Genomic DNA, 23966 nt, shown 5'->3' with positions numbered 1-23966 from the left:
AAAGTAAATGCCAATTCATGAGTAGTAGCACACCGATAAACAACTGCAACCATGAGCAGGTGAGGATGATTCTAAAACCACCGCTGATGACAAACAGGAGTTATTTGATGTGCTTTCATTAATCAGGTTGTTTAAAAGTTAAACCAGAGCATAAGATGTCAAAAACACACAGAGATTAAGTTAAAGGTTGTGAAACTACATCCAGCTGGCATCCCAAGAACTGACTGTCTGCTTAGAGAAATGTCCACCATCCAGTAGTTATGGATTCTTGATCGTCTGCAGCTCTGCCTGAGGATAACATGCTTTCTTTGTCACGGTTTGCGACGCGAGCCTGCACAGTGGTGGTGGTGTGACGTCTTCCCAAGAACATCTCATACCAAAAAACTGATTCCAGGAAGGATTCTTGTATATGTGGAACCCTCTAACCGAGTAACTGAGCTGAGTCGACACAAGAGGAAAAGAAGCACAACTGCATGATACACAGAAGTGCTGGCTCACTAATCAGCTGCTAGAGACCACTGAACCATCCGAGTTTTACTTCTTTACAGATGAGCATCCACACCAGGACAGAGAGGAAATCTGACATAACTGAGTCAATGAAACCACAAAAAGATCAAGCTGTTTAAGGTGGTAATACACCAAAGTACAGCCCAGACCCAGATCAGCTTGAGTTTTAATCTTTTTCTTGGATATAAAGTCACATCAGTGGTCGTTTCACATCCTGTTGATGGCTTTAGTTCATATTGAAGGTTTTCAAATCAATGGGTGTGAAATATTTAGATTTCTCACACTGGTCACACCTGTAGTTTCCCCTCCATGTTTGTACGTTCATGTTTGTTACGACTCCCTGACAGTGAGACACTTTTCTCACAGTTTCTGCATTTGTATGGTTTCTCTCCTGTGTGGACTCTTTCATGCACTTTAAGATGATCTGCAGTGGTGAATGAGAGATGGTTTTTGACCCCATGTGACAGAGTTAATTTTGTTTCAATTGACTTCGTTTAGGAAAGTCTCTCCCACATTCTTTGCAGTAGTTCATTTTGTCTCCAGTGTGTTTGAGTTGATGTTGTTTTAGGCTCTCTTGATGACTGAAAGTTTTTTTTACTAAAGTCACAGAGAAACTCTTTCCCACCACCGCAGTGACGACAGGGTTGAGAACTGGATCCATCTGTGTCGCTGTGCTTCTAAACAAAGACACAAAGACAGAGTAAGTCAGGGAATTCTTTCAACATTTTTATTTTTAACGCTACCTGAAATAAAGAGTATCTGTGCCAGTGTCCAATTATATCTTACTGTTTACATTATAACACTCAGCTTACTGGGCAACATTAAGTCTTCATTTGTAGGTAATCTACTTAATGGGAAGACTGGTGATTAAACCCCTGGATGCTCTACTCTGCATCCCACAAGATACTGACTCCAAGCTGCTCTCAAATGCATCCATTGGAGTGTGAATGTTAGATAGATAGAAAGGGGAGGAGCTTTTAAAACTTTTAAGCTTTGAAATTAAACTTCATTCATATAAAATTGTAAAACTGTTAAAAGAAAAATGCATACCTCACAGTAACTGCACTTTTAGAGTTTCTTTCTGCTGTGAATCTTTTGGTGTGATTTGAGGTAACGTGGAGATTTAAAAGTCTTCTCACACAGGTCACATTTATAAGGTCTCTTCCCAGTGTGGGTAAACATGTGGTGCTGTAAGTTTTCGTATGTAACAAAAGCTTTGTCACACTGATCACAGCAGTAAACATCATTTTTGGTGTGAATGCGTAGGTGAATGTCTCGGCTGGCTAGCCAGCGGAAAGTTTTTCCACAAATGTCACAGCTGTACGCTTTAACTCCACCGTGGACGAGTTGGTGTGTTTTTAAATTTCCAGCCTGGGTAAAAGACTTTCCACACAAGTCACAGCTGTGCGCTTTAACTCCACTGTGGATGAGTTGGTGTGTTTTTAAGCTTCTAAGATGGTTAAAAGACTTTCCACACAAGTCACAGTTGTACGCTTTAAATCCACTGTGGACGAGTTGGTGTTTTTTTAAGTGTCCAGCCTGGGTAAAAGACTTTCCACACAAGTCACAGCTGTACGCTTTAACTCCACTGTGGATGAGTTGGTGAGCTTTTAAATTTCCAGACTGGTTAAAAGACTTTCCACACAAGTCACAGCTGTATGCTTTAACTCCACTGTGTATGAGTTGGTGAGCTTTTAAGTTTCCAAGACGGTTAAAAGACTTTCCACACAACTCACAGCTGTACGCTTTAACTCCACTGTGTATGAGTTGGTGTCTTTCTAAGTTTTCCAAACGGAGAAAAGACTGTCCACACAAGTCACAGCTGTACGCTTTAACTCCACTGTGGATGAGTTGATGTGTTTTTAAGTGTCCAGCCCGGGTAAAAGACTGTCCACACAAGTCACAGCTGTACGGTTTAACTCCACTGTGGATGAGTTGGTGTTGTTTTAAGCTTTCAGCGGTGGTAAATGATTTTCCACACAAATCACAGCTGTATGGTTTAACTTCACTGTGCATGATTTGGTGTCTTTTAAAGCTTCCAGCATGGGTAAAAGACTTTCCACACAAGTCACAGCTGTACGCTTTAACTCCACTGTGGATGAGTTGATGTGTTTTTAAGTGTCCAGCCCGGGTAAAAGACTGTCCACACAAGTCACAACTGTACGCTTTAACTCCACTGTGGATGAGTTGATGTGTTTTTAAGTGTCCAGCCTGGGTAAAAGACTTTCCACACAAGTCACAGCTGTACGCTTTAACTCCACTGTGGATGAGTTGGTGTTGTTTTAAGCTTCCAGACTGGGTAAAATCCTTTCCACACTCATCACAGCTGTATTTTTTCTCTCCCTTTCTTCTGTGAGGTTTGTCGGCCTCCTTAGAGCGCTGACTTCTTGCTCCATGTTGGTCCTGCAGTGACAGAGAAACAAACAGAGGCAGTGAGTGAAATGCAGTCGTGGAACAAACTCAACCTTCAAATTTCCTCTATTAATAGTAGTTTTAAACCAAAGGCTGAAGTAGTTCCTTTTCAGTCAATACACTCGGTACAACACACGTGGTATGGAATATCATGCCCTCACGTGTCCTGGCTGAGGAAACCTTTATTCACACCTTTAAGGCAGATGATCTGTGATGACGTGTGCACAGCCCCAATGTGTCGCCACTGCTTCGGCAGTCAGCCCCTGATTCACTGTGCAGCTAAGAAGCTGCAGGTGGACTAGCCCTCTCCTCTGCCAGCTCAGAAGCTGTCGCGGTTCACAGGCTTTTTCCTCCAACTGGACCCCACAATATCGAAAAACTGCCTTCCTATGTTCCCAAACTTTGTCTGAGAGATAAGTGCATCATGTGGCAAACCTTTGTCTACCTGCTGTACCCAGCTATGAACAGTACATGAAGTTGGACAGCACTGACAAAACTGGCTTAGCTAACCCACTCCTAATGGAGCTGTCTCTGGCCGCTTACTGGCCCCATCCCTTAACCATGGAGTCGGTGGTGCCGCAAATCTGCCGTCCAAGCGCTGCAGACTGTCAGCATAGCAGCTGAAGACGACTTATTGGGCTCAGACCAACATTGCCTGAACTATGAACTCCGTCACCATGCTCCAAATGTACCACGCTATGTGCCTGGCGGAGCTCAGATCACTGATTCCTGATAACATCCCGCTGTGACCTTGTTAAGAGGTTACCGTCGCCACTGATTAAATCCTCTTAACAAGGTCACAGCGCTCTCACTGGGCAGAGTGATGGCTTTGACATTGAGTTTAAAATCTTGCTACTCACTTTTAAAATCCTGAATAACATTGCGCCGAGCTACCTCACTGACCTCCTCAATTTGTACACTCCTTGTCGTGCATTAAGATCATCAGGTCAATTACTCCTGGCCCAACCTAAGTTTAGACTGAAGACCAGAGGCGATCGTGCCTTTGCTTCAGCTGCACCCAACCTTTGGAAGCCTCCCTGCTTCTATTCGAGCCTTGGACTCTATCCAGTCCTTTAAATCAAGATTAAAAGCATATCTATTTGACTTGGCTTTCCTGACCAATTAATACCCTTTTAAATCTTTTCAATTTTAAACTTTTAAATCTTTTATTAAGTGTATTATTTTTTATTAATTTTACTGCTGTTTTTGTCTTCTTAGCATATTTTGTATTTATCTAACTCTCCTGGTCTGTTAGTGCCTCTATCCTGTCTGTGCTAGTGCCTGATTTGTAACCTGTTATTGACTTATGTTGACTCTCCATATTACTGTGAAGCACTTTGGTGTGCCTTTGGGTTTTTAAATGTGCTATATAAATAAAATTGTATTGTATTGTATTGTAGTAGTATTGGCACAGAGGCACCAGTGACTGACCCTCTATGACATCTCAGACAGGGAAAGGGCTGTATATCTGGACAAGCCGGTGTCTGCGGCTGGGTTATTCAGACATTTAGTTGAAGCCATTCAGACTGGATTCGATCTGAGGAAGAAGCAGACAGAAGCTCTGCACAACATCATTGCCAGATGTCAGGTGAAGCCCAAGCCTGCAGCTAGCTCTCACAAGCCCACCACTCATCTGCCGACTGGGAAGAGACCGGTGCCCAAAGGCCCACTCTAAGCCGGCTGGCGTGGAACTTGAACTGGAGGATGTGCTCCCCCTGGAGGCACAAACACGCCTCTGGCCGGGAGCACATCCTCCAGTTCGAGTTCCACACCAGTCGGCCTGGAGCAAGGGCCCACATTCTGTCCCGCAGTGGGACCCAATTTCCAGGAGGAAGGAACATCAGCCCTACTAGCTGTTGTACGGAGTGGAGAAGGGGTCCAGTTGCAGGAAGACTCTGCTTTTCCTCTCGGTTGCTGATTAAGAGGTGCTGCTTAAGTTCTGTTCAGGTTTTCAGCCCCAGAAAGCGCTTCGCTTACTAACACTGTCACCCCTGCACACAAAATGTCTCAGGTTGTAACTCTCTGCTCAGGTGTTCAGGTGACCACATCCAGCTTTCCCACTGTTTTTCATTGTTGTTCCCGAAGAAAGGTGCCTCCAACAAAATGTATGAATGTACATGTTCCCATGTTACAATCAATAAAGTGTTTATTCTCAGATAATCACAAATAATTAGCCTGCTGGCAGAATGAGCCAGGTCAGGCAGGTTATACATTTTCCTGCAGACATACTGGGAGGGCAACAAAACCCCACCGTCGGTGCTGCAGGTCAGCCGGCTGGCTGTCTACCTCCCTCAATGGCACGCTTGTGCCCCTCTCTGTGGGTGTTGTGAACTATTGCTATGGGTTACCGGTTGCAGTTCTGGGTCAGGCCGCCTTGTCTCCGGAGAGTCGTGAACATAACTGTCGGCACTGATGGAACCAATAAAACTGAGGGAGGAAATAAACGCACTCCGAAATACTAGTGGTCCCCGCTTCAGAGACAGAAAAGGTTGGTACAGCCATTATTTTGTTGTTCGGAAAAAACTGGAAAGGCTCAACCTGCGAGTCTTGAACATGAATAAAACATGAATGCAGTCAGCCCAGGATACTGGTTTTCAACAACTGATCTAACAGATGCATACATTCATGTGGCTATACATGCAAACCACAGGCAGTTTCTGAGGGTTGCATTCGAGGACGTAGCCTATAAATACCTGGTGCTGCCGTTCAGGTTGTCACTTGCTCCTTGCACCTTTGCGAAATGTGCAGAGGCAGCGCTAGCATCCCTCAGAGAGAGAGAGCAATTCGCATCTTAGCCTACTTTAAGAATAGATGATAGTATAAGGGATTTATTTGTATTAACCATATGCATTATTCATTTAAGTAGGTCAAGCTACTAAACATTCACACATAGAGCACATAGAACATGGAGAATAGGTCAGAGGTGTATGTGAGAAGCAGACATGACAGAGCTGCTGTTAATGGGATAAGGAGTGGGTAAGCCAAAGCAAGGAGAACATACTGTGCGAAGAAGTGGCATCAAGGACACGAGGAAGGGAGGAAGGAAATAGAGAGGGCATTAGCAGGCACTTAGTTCTGAGAGACAAAGGTTGTTGATTTCTGCGTATCAATGTGTGCTGTTAGGACTGCCCAGCGGATTTTGATGTTGGATGCTGAGCTATGAAAATACCCAAGTGCATGTAATAAAATTAATTGATTGTTTATTTTCGGAATTGAATATTACACTGTTTTATGATGCATTATACTGCTGATTTATAAAGAAATACTGTTTGCAGAGAATCATGGCCTTGCTTTTCTAATTACAAAGAGAACAGAACATACTGCATGGGAGAGTCTCCTTAATCTCACACAAGAAGAAAAAACTAGGAAGCCAAGGTCATAACTTAGGCTCACTGAGAGAAAAAAAGAAAAGAAAAGAAAAAATGAGTTTGGAGGGGGGCCGAGGCTATAAGAGTTAGTAAAATGGTCAGACACTGAGATCTGCCGGACCCCCTCTCGTGCACATCTCCCATCCGGACGTTTGTAATGCTGAAAGTGTTTTATGGACTAGAGAGAAGTTAGCAGATTTCTTTCCTCAGTCTGGAAATATGATCTCTTTACAGTTGTGCACGTTTGTCAGAGCACGGAGTAAGAAGATGCCGCCAAGTATGGCAGCCTCGTCGTGAGCTTCCCCAAGCAGCAGCAGGTTTTTGTGTTGAACCCTCTGGGGTCGACAGACGAGCCGGCGCGTCAAAATCACATGACCAATTTAAGACAACACAGCAACAAGATGCAACCCAGAGTCTCCATTTCAACTTGGGTTGAAAGTGTGGACGTCAAACTATATACCAGTTTTTAAATTGTGCCAATAGGTAGTGAAGGCCCGCTTGCAGCTGACGCTCCGGTGCGTGTGTAAAAAAAAAAAAAAATCAACACACTGCTTCAGAAGCACCGTGTCAAAACAGAGTCACGTGATTAGTGACATCCGAAGCTTCATTTAGAAACTAACTGCTTTGGTACTGTATCTGATTCAATGGTTTATAAGGAAGCGAATCATTTGCGGGAATTGTGGAGTGTTTTGATGGTGACAGATAGCAAACCACTGATATTTTTACTGAGAGATTTGGAGCCAGCGGGGATTAGAGGAGTTCTGTGGGAGTATTTTGAGTTTTTGGTCAATCGGGTGGGTTTTCCAGCTTTGTGTTCTTGTTGTTTGCTTTTGTTTTGTGCATGTTTATTTTATCTTTTGCTTTTCATAATATAAATATCATTAAATAACTTTAGAAAGACTTCTATTTGACTCTTTACATTTAATGTTATAAAAAGATACATTTTATGTTTTAAATAATCTTAAACTGTTAGTCTGCAAAATGTGCAGCAATTTAATTTATTTATTCTCTTTAGCTGATAGTTTGTGGGGCCCAGTTAGAATGTATAACTGCATCTCTACCAGTTTCTGTGCACTCCAGCCTCTTCTGTTCCACGTGAAGGGATTTTCCTTAATGCAGGAGAAAATATCTAAATATAAAAGGAACAAGTTCGGCCATCGCACAGTGGGACAAATTTTCTTCTTAAATACAAATGGAAAAGGGTTACCTGAAATGCATCATGTTTTTAATTTGCAAGTTCATAAGCATTTTCCCTTTCCAGTTCACAATCAATTCTACCCCCAGGTCAAAAATATGTATAGGAAAATTTCCCTAATATATAATTATTTATAAAAATACTCTAGCTAGCGATTAACTGCATAAGTACACGGAGGCGGGACTTCACAGCAGAAGCATACTCCATAATGTGTTGTACATTATATGTATATTATGTGTAACGTGGTATTTTTCAATTATTGTATTTACCAACATCAAGACGTCACTAGCAAAGAAAGACCACGCCATGGTGCATGTTTAAACAAGGAAAGCTTACTGGTCAAAATTATTTATTAAAGAAATAAACAACATTTTTGTCACCCCAAAAAATACACGTTCAAAGCAACACAACAGCAGCCCAATATCAGACAGAATTCCACTCTGCAGAGTGGGCAATCATTACGAAGCAGTTGGTTTTATTTTGTGGATTCAAGCTGCTCTTCATATTTTTGGCCACCAGATGTCACCAGAGAGGACTGTGTTGAAAAGCTTCGAGTAATGAACCGTTTTTCAATGCAAGCTTCAGAAAGCTTCATTTGGCCATCACTACCAATAGGCCACGTGTTGGGAAGCATTAATGTAACAAAGTGTTCTGCAGGTTACCTCTGTGGCGGCCATCTTGTTTTCCCAGTAAAGAGAAGGCCTGCCTCAATTGCAGCTCTTTTATAGGCCAGTCTGAATTGAGAAGGCGTGGTCTTTAGAGTATTTAAAGTGGGCAGGAAATGGATTGGCGGCCATTTTGAGAAGTTGCTGTCTGTATGTGCATGATATTGGCAAGTGACAATAAAGCAATTACTTCAGTTAAGATAGAGTGAAGTCTGATGTTTCCCTCACCACAGTTTAGACCTAACAGTATGTGTTTCATGATCAACAGCAGCTGGTTTGATTATGCAAACGTGCACCCGGTCAAATCCTTCTGGTCACCAGACCTGGAGTACCTGATGATTAGTCTAAGGAGCTCGGAAAGAAAAGGGTCTGGACTTGTTTAAGTTGCTTGAAGACGTTTCACCTCTCATCCGAGAAGCTTCTTCAGTTCTAAGGGTCAAATGGTGGAGAGTCCCAGATTTAAACCCAGTGGGAGTTTCCCCCCAAAGTGGGACAAAGGACCCCCCAATGATCCTCTACCTAATCCCATGAGCCAAGGTGTGAAAATGGGTGTGGGTCACAATCAGCCAGGGTTTCAGGTGAGCTCATTGTGAAACCTGGCCCCACCCTATCATGTGATTTCCTGAGGTCAGATGGCCCAGGATGTGAGTGGGCGTTAAGGCGTCTGGGAAGGGAATTCAAAACTGGATTATAGATGGCAGACAGTTGGTGTCGTAAACCACCGCCTCTGTTCAAAGATGGTCGCTCACAGTGGACGTAAATGGCTTCTTTCACTCCTCTTTCAAACCATCTGTCCTCTCTGTCCAAAATGTGAACATTGGCATCCTCGAAAGAGTGACCTTAGTTCTTTAGATGCAGATGAACTGCTGAGTCTTGTCCCGTGGAGGTGGCTCTTCTATGTTGTGTCATGTGCTTGTGAAGTGGCTGTTTGGTCTCTCCAATGTAGAGGTCTGGGCATTCCTCGTTGCACTGTACAGCATACACCACGTTGTTAAGTTTATGTTTTGGAGTTTTGTCTTTGGGATGAACCAGTTTTTGTCTGAGTGTGTTGCTGGGTCTGAAGTATACTGGGATGTCGTGCTTGGAGAAAACTCTCCTGAGTTTCTCTGATACACCGGCTACGTAGGGGATGACAATGTTGTTGCGTCCATCTTTCTTATCATCCATCGCTGGTGTCTGGTCCTCTTTTCTGTGCCTCTTTGCTAACTTTATGGACGCCCAATTAGGATAACCGCATGTTTTAAGTGCTTCCTTTACATGTGTGTGTTCCTTCTTTTTCCCTTCAGGCGTAGAGGGAACATTTTCTGCCCGGTGGTGTAGGGTCCTGATTACCCCAAGTTTGTGTTCCAGAGGGAGATGGGAGTCAAACAGGAGGTACTGGTCTGTGTGTGCGGGCTTCCGGTAAACTTCAATGTTGAGGTTGCCATTCTCTTCAATGTGCACAGCGCAGTCCAGGAAAGACAAACAGTCGTCCTTTGTGTCTTCTCTGGTGAACTTGATGTTTTTATCCACGGCGTTATTGTGTGCAGTGAAGGATTCCACTTCTTGTGTTTTGATTTGGACCTAGGTGTCATCTACATATCTGTACCAGTGGCTGGGTACTCTCCCTTTGAAAGAGACAAGAGCCTTTCTCTCCACTTCTTCCATGTAAAGGTTGGCTACAATAGGTGACACGGGGGAGCCCATGGCGCAGCCATGTTTTTGTCTGTAGAAGCCATCGTTGTATTTGAAACATGTAGTGGTAAGGTCTAACAGTGTGCAAATCTGATCGATGTGAAGTTGGTCCTGTCTTCCAAGGAGCTGTCTTCTTGTTGTCGTTTTCTGACAGTCTCCACTCGGGGAACTGTACAGCGTGATCAGCAGTCAGGAAACTGCTGTTTATCCCAACCGGGGATTTTAATAAAGGAAACCTGAAGGTTGTCAGCCTCCAAGAGACGGTTGCAGGATTACAGTTAGCTGAAAAGAAAAGAACAAAGATATGGAGGCAAGAATGCGGAGGTGTAATATTTGAATTGTGGGTATTACAGAGGACGCTGTTTACAGCTTGACCAGCTCAGTTTCTACTCTACTCAAAGAAGTTCTGCAACTGGATAAAGAAAACCTGGTGTATCGCTCACATCCACCAGGTTTTGGGGTTGCTCTAGCTTAGGCTCTAGCTCAGGAAGTATTCAATTCAATTTTATTTTTATAGTGCCAAATCACAACAACAGTTGCCTCAAGGTGCTTTATATTGTACAGTAGATCGTACAATAATAAATACAGCGAAAAACCCAACAATCATATGACCCCCGATGAGCAAGCACTTTTGGCGACAGTGGGAAGGAAAAACTCCCTTTTAACAGGAAGAAACCTCCGGCAGAACCAGGCTCAGGGAGGGGCGGGGCCATCTGCTGCAACTGGTTGGGGTGAGAGAAGGAACACCGGACATGATGTGGAAAAGAGACAGAGGTTTATAGGGCTTTGGAGTTGACGTTACGCCGCAATGCATTGTGGGAGCGCGGCGCCATTTTCGGGGTCTACGAATCAAAACAAACACACTGTGTTGGAACGACGACTACAAGAAAGATGCTTAAAAGCAGCTCAAAAGTGAATGGACTGTATAGAGACTGATTGCGTCCAGAGGCGAAGCAGCGGTACTTGCAAAAAATGGCGTGCATTGGAAATGTGGACCCGTATGAAATACGGCCGTGGAGTAGAAACCCTGTGGCGGTGGAACCCATCCATTTCATTGGCTGGTTTGCCTGCAATAATGCCAAATAATTAGCAACTCTATAAATAGAAGGTAGTTCTGCAAAATCACTCAGTAGGATGTTTGTTCTCATTTGCTATGAGATCAGAGTGCATCGAAAATAAAAATAATAGGCTATAAAGAGTGATATGAACATATTTAGAACTTACCGGAATGAAAATGTCTGGAGCACCAACAGATATTAGGAGATGGAAGAGAACTGGATATCAGCTCGTCTCACAGCTGCTATCCAGGCTAGACGCCTTTCGTTTGGTAACATCCAATACACGAGCTGCCTCATGTTGCTTCCAGGTTGGGAAAGAATGAAAAGATAAACCATTTTCAAGCTTATTGTCTTGCCGGTCGTGCGATCGAACATTGCAGCCGACCACACAGCAAATATGAACCATGGCTGTTGTGTGTGCCTTCGCTCCTTTTTCGCTTGTGCTTTGTTTTGACCCTGAAAATGGCGGATCAGGCCAAAATTCTTTCCACGCCCACCCCCGTGACATCACGCTCCAAAGCCCTATAACAGATATGACTCAATGCAGAGAGGTCTATTAACACACAGTGAGTGGGAAAGGAAAAACTCAATGCTCGACTTGCTCTCCGATGCATCCGTCGGCGTATGAATGATAGTTAGAAAAGCACTCACCGTATACGGTGTGTATGGGGTGAATGTGGCGTGTTGTATAGAGCACTTTGAGTACTCCAGGAGAGTAGAAAAGCACTATATAAGAACCAGTCCATGAACCATTTACCATAGAGGCCTTGCTCCCAGAAGATCTAATGGGAAACCTCAAGTTTTCATCGCCAAACTCCATTACTAGCAAGACTGCGTCAATGTGTTACGACGGGCCCGGGAGCGGGGTCCGTTGCAATATAAGGGGAACCCTGTGGCCATCTTCCCTGACTACACCGCAAGCATTGCCAAAGCTCACTCTGCTTTTAATGACGTGAGGAACCTGCTTTGATGGCGTCAAGATGTCTGCTACGGAATAATGTTTCAGGCCAGACAGTGTATCTTTCCGGGGTGAGAGTAAGGAGTTTCTGGATCCAGAGAAGGCAATGGCATACGTGAAAAACATTGTCTTACCGAGTGAAACTGCCGGGTGAAGTTCCCCTTTCTGATTGACTTTTGTTTCTAGCCTGTCCCCGATGATGAGGCTTCGCAAGATGCAAGGTTTAGTGAACAGTGTAATTACTTCATTTATACCACATCATGTTAAGACTGGATAAATGACGTTTGCACTAATTAAGATGTTTATTAAGGTGCTATGTTATTTCATTCTGAGTTATAGCCAGGCGGTTGCCAGTTTTGTTTCTTTTTGTTGTTGTTGTTTTCTCTTGGTCCTAGTGTTTCCCCAATGCCTGGGGCTGCATATACATGGGAGGGTGCATATATATGTTGCTCTTTCATTAGATAACTCTATGGCTGCTGTCAACAAACAGGCGAAGCTTACTGGTTATGCAGCAAACTTTGTAAGTTGGAACATTAAGTTTATGAATCACCCTGTTAAGAGCAAAAAGATGCTTACACAGCTCAAAAATCTCAGAGCTGACATATCTTTTCTGCAGGAGATTCCCCTTTGTATAGCAGACCAACATAGATTGAATGGTTGGGTTGGCCAGACATTCCATTCCAACTTTAATTCTAAGATGAATGGGGTGGCCATCCTTATTGGTAAAAGCGTCCCTTTTGCTGTATCGAGCATTTTTTCTGATCCTATAGGCCGTTATATTATTGTGGCTGGCCAACTTTATAGACTCAGACTAATTTTAGCCAGCATCTATGCCCCCAACTGGGATGATGAAAACTTCTTTGTCAATTTATTCTCACAAATTCCAGATATGACAACACACAATCTCAATTTAGATGGAGGCACACAAACTACGTGCCTAGACCGAAGCTCTAATAAGGATACTCCCAAATCAAAATCTGCAGAAATTATTAAATTATTTTTCCAATACTACAGCGTTGTTGACATTGGGTGTTTTCATAACCCTTCACTAAGGGCACACTCCTATTACTCTTCTGCAATGTTCCCTCTAAGCTGCGCGAGTGCGCAATCATTCACTGCTGGTACAGTCTCTGTGCACAGAAAATCTATGTTGCACACACAAAAAAACAAAAACAAACCTAACCTCAATTAAAATTAAAATAAATACATTAACAATTCCTTCTGTTTTGCAGTGTGAGTCAGTAAGTGACCGGTGACCGGCTGCTCCAGCTGATGACGCGATTCACGTTCGTATATACACAGCTAATCAGCGTCGTTGACAGGCTATGACAGCATCCTTACGTGCCAACGTGTTGTTGACCTTTACATTTTCATTAATATCTTTAAAACAGAAGCAGCACAAAAGACAATTTTAGTAGCACAAACCAGCACAAACATAGTACCGTTGATTGACACTGGTTTTGTTTGAAGGAATTTTCTTTAATATCTTTAAAATGATAGCGGCAGAAAGGGACTTTTTTTTTGCAGCACACACCAGCACAAACGTAGTGTTTAATACCACTTTTGTTGGATTTGAAGAAGGTGGGGTGGCCAACTTCACTCACATGCGGACTTCCTGTTGGGTTTGCGTCAATGGGCCACTGACTTTTTTGTTCATCTTGGCATGATACACATGTGTGCCAAATTTTATACATGTAGCTCCAACTATATGATCGTAGGACTTCATTTAACAACACATAGGTGGCGCTCCAGAGCCATTTTCCAATGCTCATATGTAAAATGATTAAAACACGAAATTTTTAATCAAACCTGAAACGTGTACAAAATTTCATGAGTTTTTGATTATGTTAAAGCCCTCAAAAAGGCACTTGTTTTGCCTGAATAATAATAATAAGAAGAAGAAATGGAGTAGACACAATGGGGCCTTCGTACTCTCAGTGCTCGGGTCCTAATAAGCCTGAAGATAAAAAAAAAAGACCATGTAGTGCGAATGTAAACTGTGTGAAAGAGAAGTGTGTGTATGACCGGCAGTGTCTTCTGGAAATGCAATTCTCTGAGAAAGCTCATAACCACATCTCTCGCTACAAGAAACATTTACTGACTGCGTTGGGTGAGCTTGGACTCCTACGCCAAGCAAGCTGGAAGAAATCCATAAATCCATAACTATGCCTGGAGCAACACCCTGACTGCTGTTCAGTCTGCTCACACATTACTGTAAGCCAGACTCAGTGCTAATCATATTGTGAAATTTGCAGACAACAACTGTGGTTGGTCTCATCACAACTGTTAGAGTGAATTGTTAAATGTTTGTCATTTTTATGTTTACCATTTGTACATTGTTTTAAGGAATTCTTTCTGTCCTCCCCTCCCCAGATCCTTAAGATTCTGGGAGGGGGGCGGTAGCGTTTTTTTATCACAGGAACATCCTTGTGAAGGTCTGTTTGATGTTGGCAAACTTCCTCCCCTTTGTATGGCTTCACTGTGTTATCTAGGGTGAACCATCTAGGGTGTGGGGGAGACTACCCTCTTTGTGACCAAGGATGTTCCTCCTGCTTTTATGTTATAGGACCCTTTGATCAGCAGGAGAACACACACACATTCTCACATAACACACACACAGTGCCTTGTCTTTGTAACCAAGGGGGTTACGTGGGGAAGGTACGTAAATGGCCTGTATTTATATAGCGCTTTACTAGTCCCTAAGGACCCCAAAGCGCTTTACATATCCAGTCATCCACCCATTCACACACACTTTCGCACACTGGTGATGGCAGCTACATTGTAGCCACAGCCACCCTGGGGCGCACTGACAGAGGCGAGGCTGCCGGACACTGGCGCCACCGGGCCCTCTGACCACCACCAGTAGGCAACGGGTGAAGTGTCTTGCCCAAGGACACAACGACCGAGACTGTCCAAACCGGGGCTCGAACCGGCAACCTTCCGATTACAAGATGAACTCCCAACTCTTGAGCCACGATCGCCCACAGGTACGTGTTGTAAACTATTGTTTATTGTGTGAACGTTGTCAATAAAAGGAGGCAAGAGGGGGCCATCGTCGAGGTCATCTGTGATGAGCTGAGATACTGACAAGGCCTCCCTTGCAAGTGAAACGATCGATCGCTGTTGCCTTGTTTTTCTTTCATGGGAATAAGTTCTGGGATCAGCGGGGTCTGACTTTAGACCCAACAACAACGACCACTTATAGAATAGATGTGGAGCAGCTTGAAGTGTGGTGTAGATCCCGTAATCTCACCAACAATGTGGACAAAACAAAAGAGATGGTGATCGATTTCAGGAAGTCTGGCAGAGATCACCACACAGACTTCACCATAGAAGGTGCTGCTGTGGAGAGGGTCAGCAGTGTTAAGTTCCTGGGTGTGCACCTTGCTGATGACCTGTCCTTCTTCATTAATACAACAGCAGTTATCAAAAAAAGTACAAAAGCGTCTGCACTCCCTCGGGAGACTCAGAAAAGCAGGACTGCACCCAATTACCATCCATTTGGCTATTAGCACAGCTATACTCTGATGCCTCCTATCCACACACACAGCATACAATATACTGCCCAGATACACACACTACTTAATTTAATTATCCCCTTCTGTGAAAGGGCTGAAGCTACCTGTATGAGTGTGACTATTTGGACTTGAGTTTGTTTATGAATTAAGATTTTATGTTATTTACCCCTTTTTATTGTTGTGATTTATTACTGCCTTTTTACTGTTTCTTGAACCATTTTTCTTTTTAGTTGTATTGATTATTGCACTGTAGATGCTGGTGAGAAACACTTTCATTTCAGCCTGGGTAATACCATACGAAATGACAAACTTCTTCTTGAATCCTTTTCCATCTTGACAAACAAGCATCAGCTGATGAAGTGCACACAGTTTCAATAAAAGTGATAGGTTCTTCACCTTTTGTGTTGATGACATTTCTGTCCACTGTAGCGGCTGAGCTGAGTCCGAATGGTTGAAAATGTTCGTCTGGTGCTCCGTCGGACTCTCCTCCTCCTGCTGATCTGCTGGGACACAAAACAGATCTTTGTAACATCACAGTGAAACAAGAACAGAGGAAGGAGTCTTGACTGATCAGGCCCCATCATAGCTTAAAGACCTCATAGCATCACACTATCCCACTAGAGCCCTTTGCTCTCACACTGCAGGCTTACTTGCGGTTGCTACAGTATTTAGAAGCACAACAGAAAGCTGAGCCTTCAGCTTTCAAGCCCCTCTGCTGTGGAACTAGCTTAAATCCCTGAAACCATAATTTTGTCCAGGTCTACTTTTTGAGTTTCTTTTTTTAAACAATATTGTTGAACAATTCAAAAGCAATGTCAGATTTTAAATATATTGTTTAAAATGATTATTACTTTTGTCAGTTTCAAGTTCTTTCAGTAAATATTGTGGGGTTTGTTTTTTTTTTTTTATTAACAGCGGGGTACTAACAATTTTGTCCTCGTTTGTATGTCAGTGATATATTGCTTTCATTTTTGTAAAATTAATCATTTAAATTTTATGGACAACTTTAACATGGATCCCACCAGGTAGTAAAATCGAGAACACACACACACTTTCCTGTTATCACTTGAAATATCTGGGCTCAAATTGTGGTCATTGTTAAGTCAAATTGTTGAATGTTGTCATTGTGGTTCTTAAATTTGTAAAGTCTTAGTTCAAACTATAGGATCAAGACATTCCTTTGTCCCCCTCCCCAGCCTCTCGAGGTTCTGGGAAGAGGCTGTAGTGTTTTATCACAAGCACATCCCTTGTGAAGATTGTGTTTGATGTTGCTTCCTACTTTTATGATCCTTTTGGTGAGGTCACACACACACACACACGCACGCGCGCGCGCACACACACAGTGCCTTGTCTTTGTAACATCTAAGTCAAAAGCCACATGCAGCCAGGAAACCTGAGCGCAGTTTTACATCTGTAGATGCACAAACATAAAATGTTAACATATTTTGGTCTACAAAGTTGCAAAACTCAATACACAAATACGCATTTGATTTACAAGTATAAAATATGTATGACGACATTTGAGTCCATACAAATAGAAATGAGGCTGTAGAGGTTTGGTGCATGCAGAAAAACAGCTGCAGGGACAATGAAAAGACTTTTCTGCTCCAACTTCTCCCAGCATGCTGAGCTAATGATTAGTTGGTGTTTTTCTCCAAACACTCTCTCACTCTTCTCTCAACATGTTCACAATAAACTGTGAACAGACACCGAGGAGAGCAGCAGAAGACCTCATTCAGGAGCTAAACTCAACATGAACTGAACTCACAGTAAAGTTAGCTCGGTGCTTACCTTTAGATGAGCCCACAAACCGAGAGAAACTCCGTGATGAAGCTGGAACTCTTTCCAAACACAGGAAACAGATCAGGGAGCAGAGACCCACGTGGTTCACGCTGATCTCAGCTACAATCCAGGAGACAAGGGTGGACAGATCGATGCAGATATCGATCAGGACGTTGGTAGTGGTATATGATCGATACTTTAGTTTGTGTCTCTCCTCTAAGTTCACTACTTTACTCCCGTTTCATGCAAAAGCAGCTCTCTCTGCTCGACTCCTGTCCTGCGCACACACTTTGCTCTGCCCCCTTCTTCCTGATTTGCTTTGATTCGTTACTGTGCGATCACGTGACTCAGATGCTCTGAGAAAACACATTTGGGCTGCAGACAGTGAGAAAGAGGAGCAGCATATGGAGATATTGCACATCTGTAAATAAAAACAGTAATGCGTGTAGGAATACTGTGGCAACACCACCAGTTTATAAAGACACAAAGGAGAGCAGCAAAAGAAACTCAGTGAGGAGGAGGGAGATCCCTCAGACTGGCCACTTCATTAGCGACACCTCTTCCATTACTCATTGGTTTGCATGGTTTTGAGACATAGATTAGAATTAATCATTTAATTTGAACTATCTTCTAGACTTGTCAAGCCGTGCTTCGTTTGCTTTGTTGTTAACGAATAACGTTGTAGGCTCACCATAAGCTCACTGAAGGTTGAAGGTTGTAATCTCTGTTATATTTCATAGATGAAATATGTTTGTTTACCTCAGGTAGGAGGTAAACAAACATGAGGACACTAATCACAGCACACAGAGACAGACTGGATGACAAGGGGAAGAAACACACACACACACACACACACACACATTCTCACATAACACACACACACAGTGCCTTGTCTTTGTAACCGGGTTACGTGGGGAAGGTATGCGTTGTAAACTATTGTTTATTGTGTGAACGTTGTCAATAAAAGGCAGCGAGAGGCAACACGTTTTGATAGAGATATTCTTTATCAAGCAATCAGGTATAATGAATTAACACTCAGACACTTGTAACAGTTCAACGTGCAGGGGTGAGAGCTCAATGGAGACTCACACCCCTGCAGCAGTTCTCTGCCTTTATTTATAGAAAGCATGAAGCATACAAGAAAGGAAGTAACATTCTTATCTAGTCAAACAGGCAGGTGTGACTTCTCGTTATGTTCTTAAAAGGTCATATTCTTAAAAGGTCGTTTCTTATTCTTGGGTGGCGGTTTCCTGTTAAAGTCAGATAATGTGAGACAGCAAACAAGTCCTTTTAAGGCAAGGTTAACACTAAACTTTAAACGGTACCTCTGTGTCTCTGTGTGCTGAACATTGAGTCAGGCTGCATCAGCTGAAGCTGTTATTTGTATATATCAGTATTTTTTTAATTCAGGTGTGGGGAAAATACATAAGACCGCAGTGAAGCGATGTACCAGATTAATCCCTGGCCAAAGGTATCGTACTTAAATCAGACTACTGATCCAGCCACATCAGCCTTTTGTGAGGTCTGTTTAAAGTAGAGTAAAAATGACATTTGTTTAAATAGTTCTAGTTGTCTGTTTTGTTTTGTTTTTAACCTCATTTGTTACTAACAAAGTTCACCAAACTCACACAGTTTACATTCTGTATGTTTCCATCAAGGTTTATTTTCTTAGAAATCATAGTTTTTCTCCTTTTCTCTTTTGTAATTGATGACAATTCAGTGAATATACTCCGCTGCTTCCTTTTATTGCGTCACACATTGCTTTAAGTTTTTCAGAGTCCAGTTATTTTTTACTGCTGTTTGAATTCTCTGTATGTTTGACCCTGTAGACTGTTTGATGGACTGCTTGTCTTCCTGTTTGTAACCGCCGCCTGTTTTTGACTAAAGATTTGGATTTCTGACTTTAACACAGCCTCTGCGTGTCCTCCCTTTGTGTCTTCTTCCTCTGTGAATGTGTTGCATGTGTCACAGATTCATTTTATTAACAGCTTTCCAACAGTGAGTTGCATCAGCAATCATTCACAGCACATTTCAGAAGGATTCAGATTAATACAGTGATCTTATAGTCAGAATGATCCTGACAGAGTGCCACTGTAAATTATCTTTCATCAGGTAAAATTTAAAGTTCAGTATTTCAAAGCAGGAGTTATGAAGAATCATATTGGTATTAGGACTGTAACAATATGTACTTACAAAGTCAAAGTTTTTTAATTATGTTAGAATATTGGAAGACAATCAACTTTTAGTGTTTTCTGTATATTAATTATTCTGAAATAGAGACGGTGACCCTAAGTGTACAGAAGCACTAAACAGCTGACAATCTAACAGACATCATTGGCCTGAGCCGTCATGCACAGTGAGTCTGATCCTTTGCTGTGAGAGTCTGACAAGCATGTTTCTGGTCAGTTTGGAAGAAATAATATCACAATGTTGATCTTTTTTTCAATATTCCTTCTCTTTTACAACATAAACTGTGATCAAAGCTACTTATGTTCACAGAATGTAATAATACTGACAGTCCAGGGAATTGTGGTCTGTTGAGCTAGGGTTAGGGTTAGCAATTCAGACATATGTAATCAATATTAAACGTCTCTGACGTGGGCCACTGTCCGCAGTGTTGGGAAATCCATACCAGGCTGGAACGAGTCAAGGTAGGTGAGCATCCACGAGAAGACACAGCAGATGCATCCTACTAATACTGACAGGACCAGGAGACTCCAGAAACCGAGCATCTTCTCTTCAGTGCCATCCTCTCCTGTCACCCTCTCTGCCCGCAGCTCTTTGAGTATGGGGTAGATAAGGGTGCAGAGAAACCCTTATTACTAATTTGCATTATAATTCAATTTTCATGAAATATTCATATTCAGTATCGGTCCTTTTAAATTATAACCACGTATCCACCCAGGCTCATGGTGGGGCAGGGCTCTGTCCTGGGATGCTTGAGTATAAGGTAATGTACACCTGACCAGGTATCCAGTCTGTCAGAATTATTTTCAATATTTGGTTCAAAAACATGAGTGACAACAAAAATCCAACTAGGATTCTTGCATATGATGAATGAAGTCTGTCTTTGACTGTATTGTCCAGCTGATCCATCAAACCCCCAGCAGGTGAACCTTATCATAACATAACACGGCAACAATGTAAAAAATTAAACAGCAACAGTCTAAATGTAAAGTGCATTCTAAAGTCCTCTTCAATAAATTATATGCAAAGAGTCATTCAGGACTGTAAAACGTGAACTACAGAACCCAGAGTCTTCATCATTAAATCTCTGGTTGCTTCATTTTTCTATCCTATATCAGATACTTTAAAGGTTAGGTTAGGTAAAGTTGCACTGTCGTTGTGAGGCAAAGTGTTTTATGTGTGTGTGTGCGTGATGTGTGTGCGTGTCATGAACGGCTATAAAAGGCCTATAATTAAAGAACAAAGCGGGGTTTGAGTTCGAGTTGCGGCAGACTGTCCCTACTTGTAAATGGAACGCAGCCTTCCTACGGCGGACAGCTAATAACAGGAATCGGACGCGGTCCACCCAAGTCCACAGCAACCACCATAGCAACCGCCTAGCATGACCTTAAAAACATATTCTGTCTTCATAACTATCAAAAACGTGAAATGATTTGCAAAGTGTGAAAGTGTTACAGCTGCAGAGAGCTATGGCGGTATCTTTGGAAGCTGTTTACATAGCTAATAATATACGATGTAACCATGGAGACAGTCAGTCACGTGAGCTAGCGGTGCCTGTTTACTACAGTAAATAAGGTGATTGTGCGCACAGCGCGTCCACACGCTGCAGAGGGTAAAGACATTACTTCAATATTATTTTATATTGATATATATTTGCCTTCTGTTGACCATCACCTCAGCTTCACCGTTACAGTTTCAGCAGACAGATGCACACTGTCTAAATATGAACACATTCAAAATGTCTCAGAAATAAGCACAGCTGTTCATGTTTGTCATTAGAGTTTTATTTGTAAGAAAATTATGAACTTCATATTGTGCATCAAATAAAAGAACATTTCACAACTCTGAGTCAACAGAAACAGGTAACAGAAATGTCTCTAATGTAGACGTGTACAGTGTAGTGTAAGCATTAAAAGATCATAAAGGAAACACTAACATTTTTGTGAAACTAATTGTAATAAAAAATGAACAGGTGCTTTATAGATTTAAAAGAAAGAATCTGAAAACAACACTTTTTTGGTCTAAGTGATCAAAGTAGAAAACAGAACTGATGTTCAAGAACAAACCGTAGCTGCACTAATATTACACATCTCCATTGTTGTGGTGAACAGACATGTTGCTTTCAAAACCACATGCAGTGTGTGACCATGACTGTTCACCGAGATCATGAACGCCACTTCGCTGAAGCATTCTTCTTCTTCTTCTTCTTCTTCTTGCCATCATAATAGAAGCAGACAGAGCACGAGCTGATTTGATCTACTGAAAGGAAAAAGCAGAACATCTGAGCTGAAACCAGTCAGCTGAAATCATTAAGACAGGAACAATCATTCAATGCAGTGTCTCAGGTGGCTTAGCCTGTTACAACTCTTAATACAAGCTAAATACGGTTAACACACAGTGTCAGGGAACTCCAGTGTGGGAACTAGTGGCTTTAGGTTTGTCAAGAGATTTATTCTAAAGACAGCTAAGAATCTAAAGGTAGAAACACACAGACGCTGCAGCTTTTACTTGCAAGGGCATGATCACAGAATGCACACACCAGAGTGGGGGCCCTGTGATGTGCGCTCTGTTCCTGCACTTGTCTTTATTTATATACAAAAGTAATACAACAGTGAATACGTCTATTCATAAACAGAGGAATGTTGGTGTGTAGGGAGTGAAGATAAGAGTGGTTCAGGTGTATGTGTGTGTGTGTGTGTGTGTGTGTGTGATTCTGAAGGACGTGGCCCCTCTTCTTGTTAGGGAGTGCAGATAAGTATCCAGCTCTCCTCTTCCTGGCAGGAGTGAAATAATAACAGCTTGTTCAGCTATTATCGCTGTGAGAAAGAATTTATAAACAAGTCTTGTAGTGGACAACAGTCATAAAAAGGTCATCATACAGTATTCTATCATATGCAAACTTATATCACTAAAAGCTTATACTGACTAATAAGTACAATTTTATATTGATAAGGTTTGTAGTCATTTAACTTTCATCCATTCATTCATTTAATTCAGGAGGAAGAAATGTCAGGTTGGTGCAGGCTGGTTACATGCATTTGGTCCCATGCTGTCTTTAACTTGGTTCATTTTATGGCTGGGCTGTATGTGGGGTTATATCATGTTATTTGGGCAGGAGTACCTGTCCCCTGTTAGACTTAGAAAGTTTCTCCATAAGTAGAGTTTCTAACTCTTCTAGCACATCTGTGGCTGACAGCTTTTTGGTGGCTCTTTTTACCCCACACTGGTTGTGAGTGTGTAAATAGCCCCACTAGTTCTTTTGGGTTGCAGTTAACTTGGGAGGAAGGGGTGGGTCTGCCATGACTGGATGAATAACAATTATCTGGGATACATAAATTTCATAATGCATGCATATATCTCTATAAACCTGGCCTGAGGGCTGCCATTTTTTACATTCAGTTATTTCTTTAAAGTGAAACACTGGTCAGTGTAAATGGCTCATTGGGACACAGAAACCTTTAAATTAAACCTGATATCTAGTGTCAAACAATATCAAAGCTGTAAAAGCTGTTTACAGTCAGAATTGCTTTTTCACCCTGTTCATAATATGACTGTTTCAGTCTTAGTAAACTTTTAGTAGCTTTATTTAATGACAAAATATTAAATTTAGCTCTGAGTTTATTTAACTATAGAATTAGAACATTAGATTTGGATATAAATATTTCTTCCTCCATATCTTTTATCTTTTTCTCCAAATGAACCAGTTCCATCCTAGATGTTTTATGTTTAAAGCTTGTAAAACTGATCATTTGCCCTCTCAGGAAAGCTTTAAAGGCCTCCCATTTTATAGTCGCCGTAGTTTGAGTAGTGTTATAAGCAAAATAATAATCTATTTGCTTTCCAATTTATTCTAAAAATTCTGGATCCTTCAACCAGAAAGATTGCAGTCGCCATCTACTGGTAAATAATGGTAAGTTAGGTAAATTTAGTTGAAACGAAACGGTGGAATGATCTGATATGACAATACTATCATACCAGGATTTAGTTACCATGGGTACCAAAGATGCAGAAAGTAAGAAATAGTCAATTCTGGAAAAAGTGCCATAAGTGCTAGAGTAGCAGGAAAAAGTAATCTTATCTGGGTGCATATTTCTCCAAACATCAACTAAATTGAGTTCAGTCATAAATTGTAGTATTTCCTTTCTAGACTGCTTATGAGCTGAATCGACCCCACTTGATTTATCAACACTTGGTTAAAGCGTGCAGTTAAAATCTCCCCCAATAATGAGATATCCCGAAAGTGGTGCAAGGGACAAAAAAGATTTCTAAAAAATGATGGATTGTCATTATTGCATCCATATATATTAACCAAGTTCAATTTGAGTGAGGCTATCTCACATTGAACAATAAGATATCTGCCATAACTATCACTAATAGTGTTAACAAGGTTAAATGGTACTGAGTTATGAATTAGTGTAATTATGCCTCTGGATTGAGAATTATATGAAGCATGAAAAACATGACCCGGCCAACGTCTCCTTACTCTTAAAAGGAGACGTTGATCTTGATCGTCTGCAGCTCTACCTGAGGACCACTTTAGTAGGTCGACAATTTCAGCTGCTTATCAATCTAAATATCTAATTAACCAATGATATTGAAGAAACTCAATGCATTAAGGCATATAGACATCATCAAGGCGACC

At 41.9% G+C, this 23966-nt stretch overlaps 2 protein-coding genes and 1 pseudogene across 4 annotated transcripts in view; 1 reads left to right on the top strand and 2 right to left on the bottom strand.

Moving 5' to 3' along the window:
* The window catches only part of LOC146511897 (uncharacterized), a 146872-nt gene that overhangs the window by 57856 nt on the left and 65050 nt on the right, over positions 1-23966 (top strand). The window lies entirely within an intron of this gene.
* On the bottom strand, positions 792-17480 carry LOC146511901 (uncharacterized). 2 transcript variants are annotated; one of them, XM_085171770.1, is made up of 4 exons: positions 17147-17480; positions 15752-15858; positions 1558-2910; positions 792-1184 (listed from the first exon to the last, which is right to left on the bottom strand). In XM_085171770.1, the coding sequence occupies exons 2-3, from the start codon at positions 15767-15769 to the stop codon at positions 1576-1578; spliced, it is 1353 nt and encodes a 450-aa protein (XP_085027896.1). In that variant the 5' UTR covers positions 15770-15858; positions 17147-17480; the 3' UTR covers positions 792-1184; positions 1558-1575. The 2 variants fall into 2 exon arrangements, with proteins under 2 accessions (XP_085027896.1, XP_085027895.1); XM_085171769.1 differs by having other exon boundaries at positions 15752-15855; positions 17147-17474.
* On the bottom strand, positions 7111-10010 carry LOC146511902 (uncharacterized; annotated as a pseudogene).

This window comes from Neolamprologus multifasciatus, chromosome 9 (assembly GCF_963576455.1).
Source record: "Neolamprologus multifasciatus chromosome 9, fNeoMul1.2, whole genome shotgun sequence".
Classification (NCBI taxonomy): domain Eukaryota; kingdom Metazoa; phylum Chordata; class Actinopteri; order Cichliformes; family Cichlidae; genus Neolamprologus; species Neolamprologus multifasciatus.
Note: the sequence above shows the minus strand (reverse complement) of the source record. Positions and strands in the feature narration are given on the sequence as shown.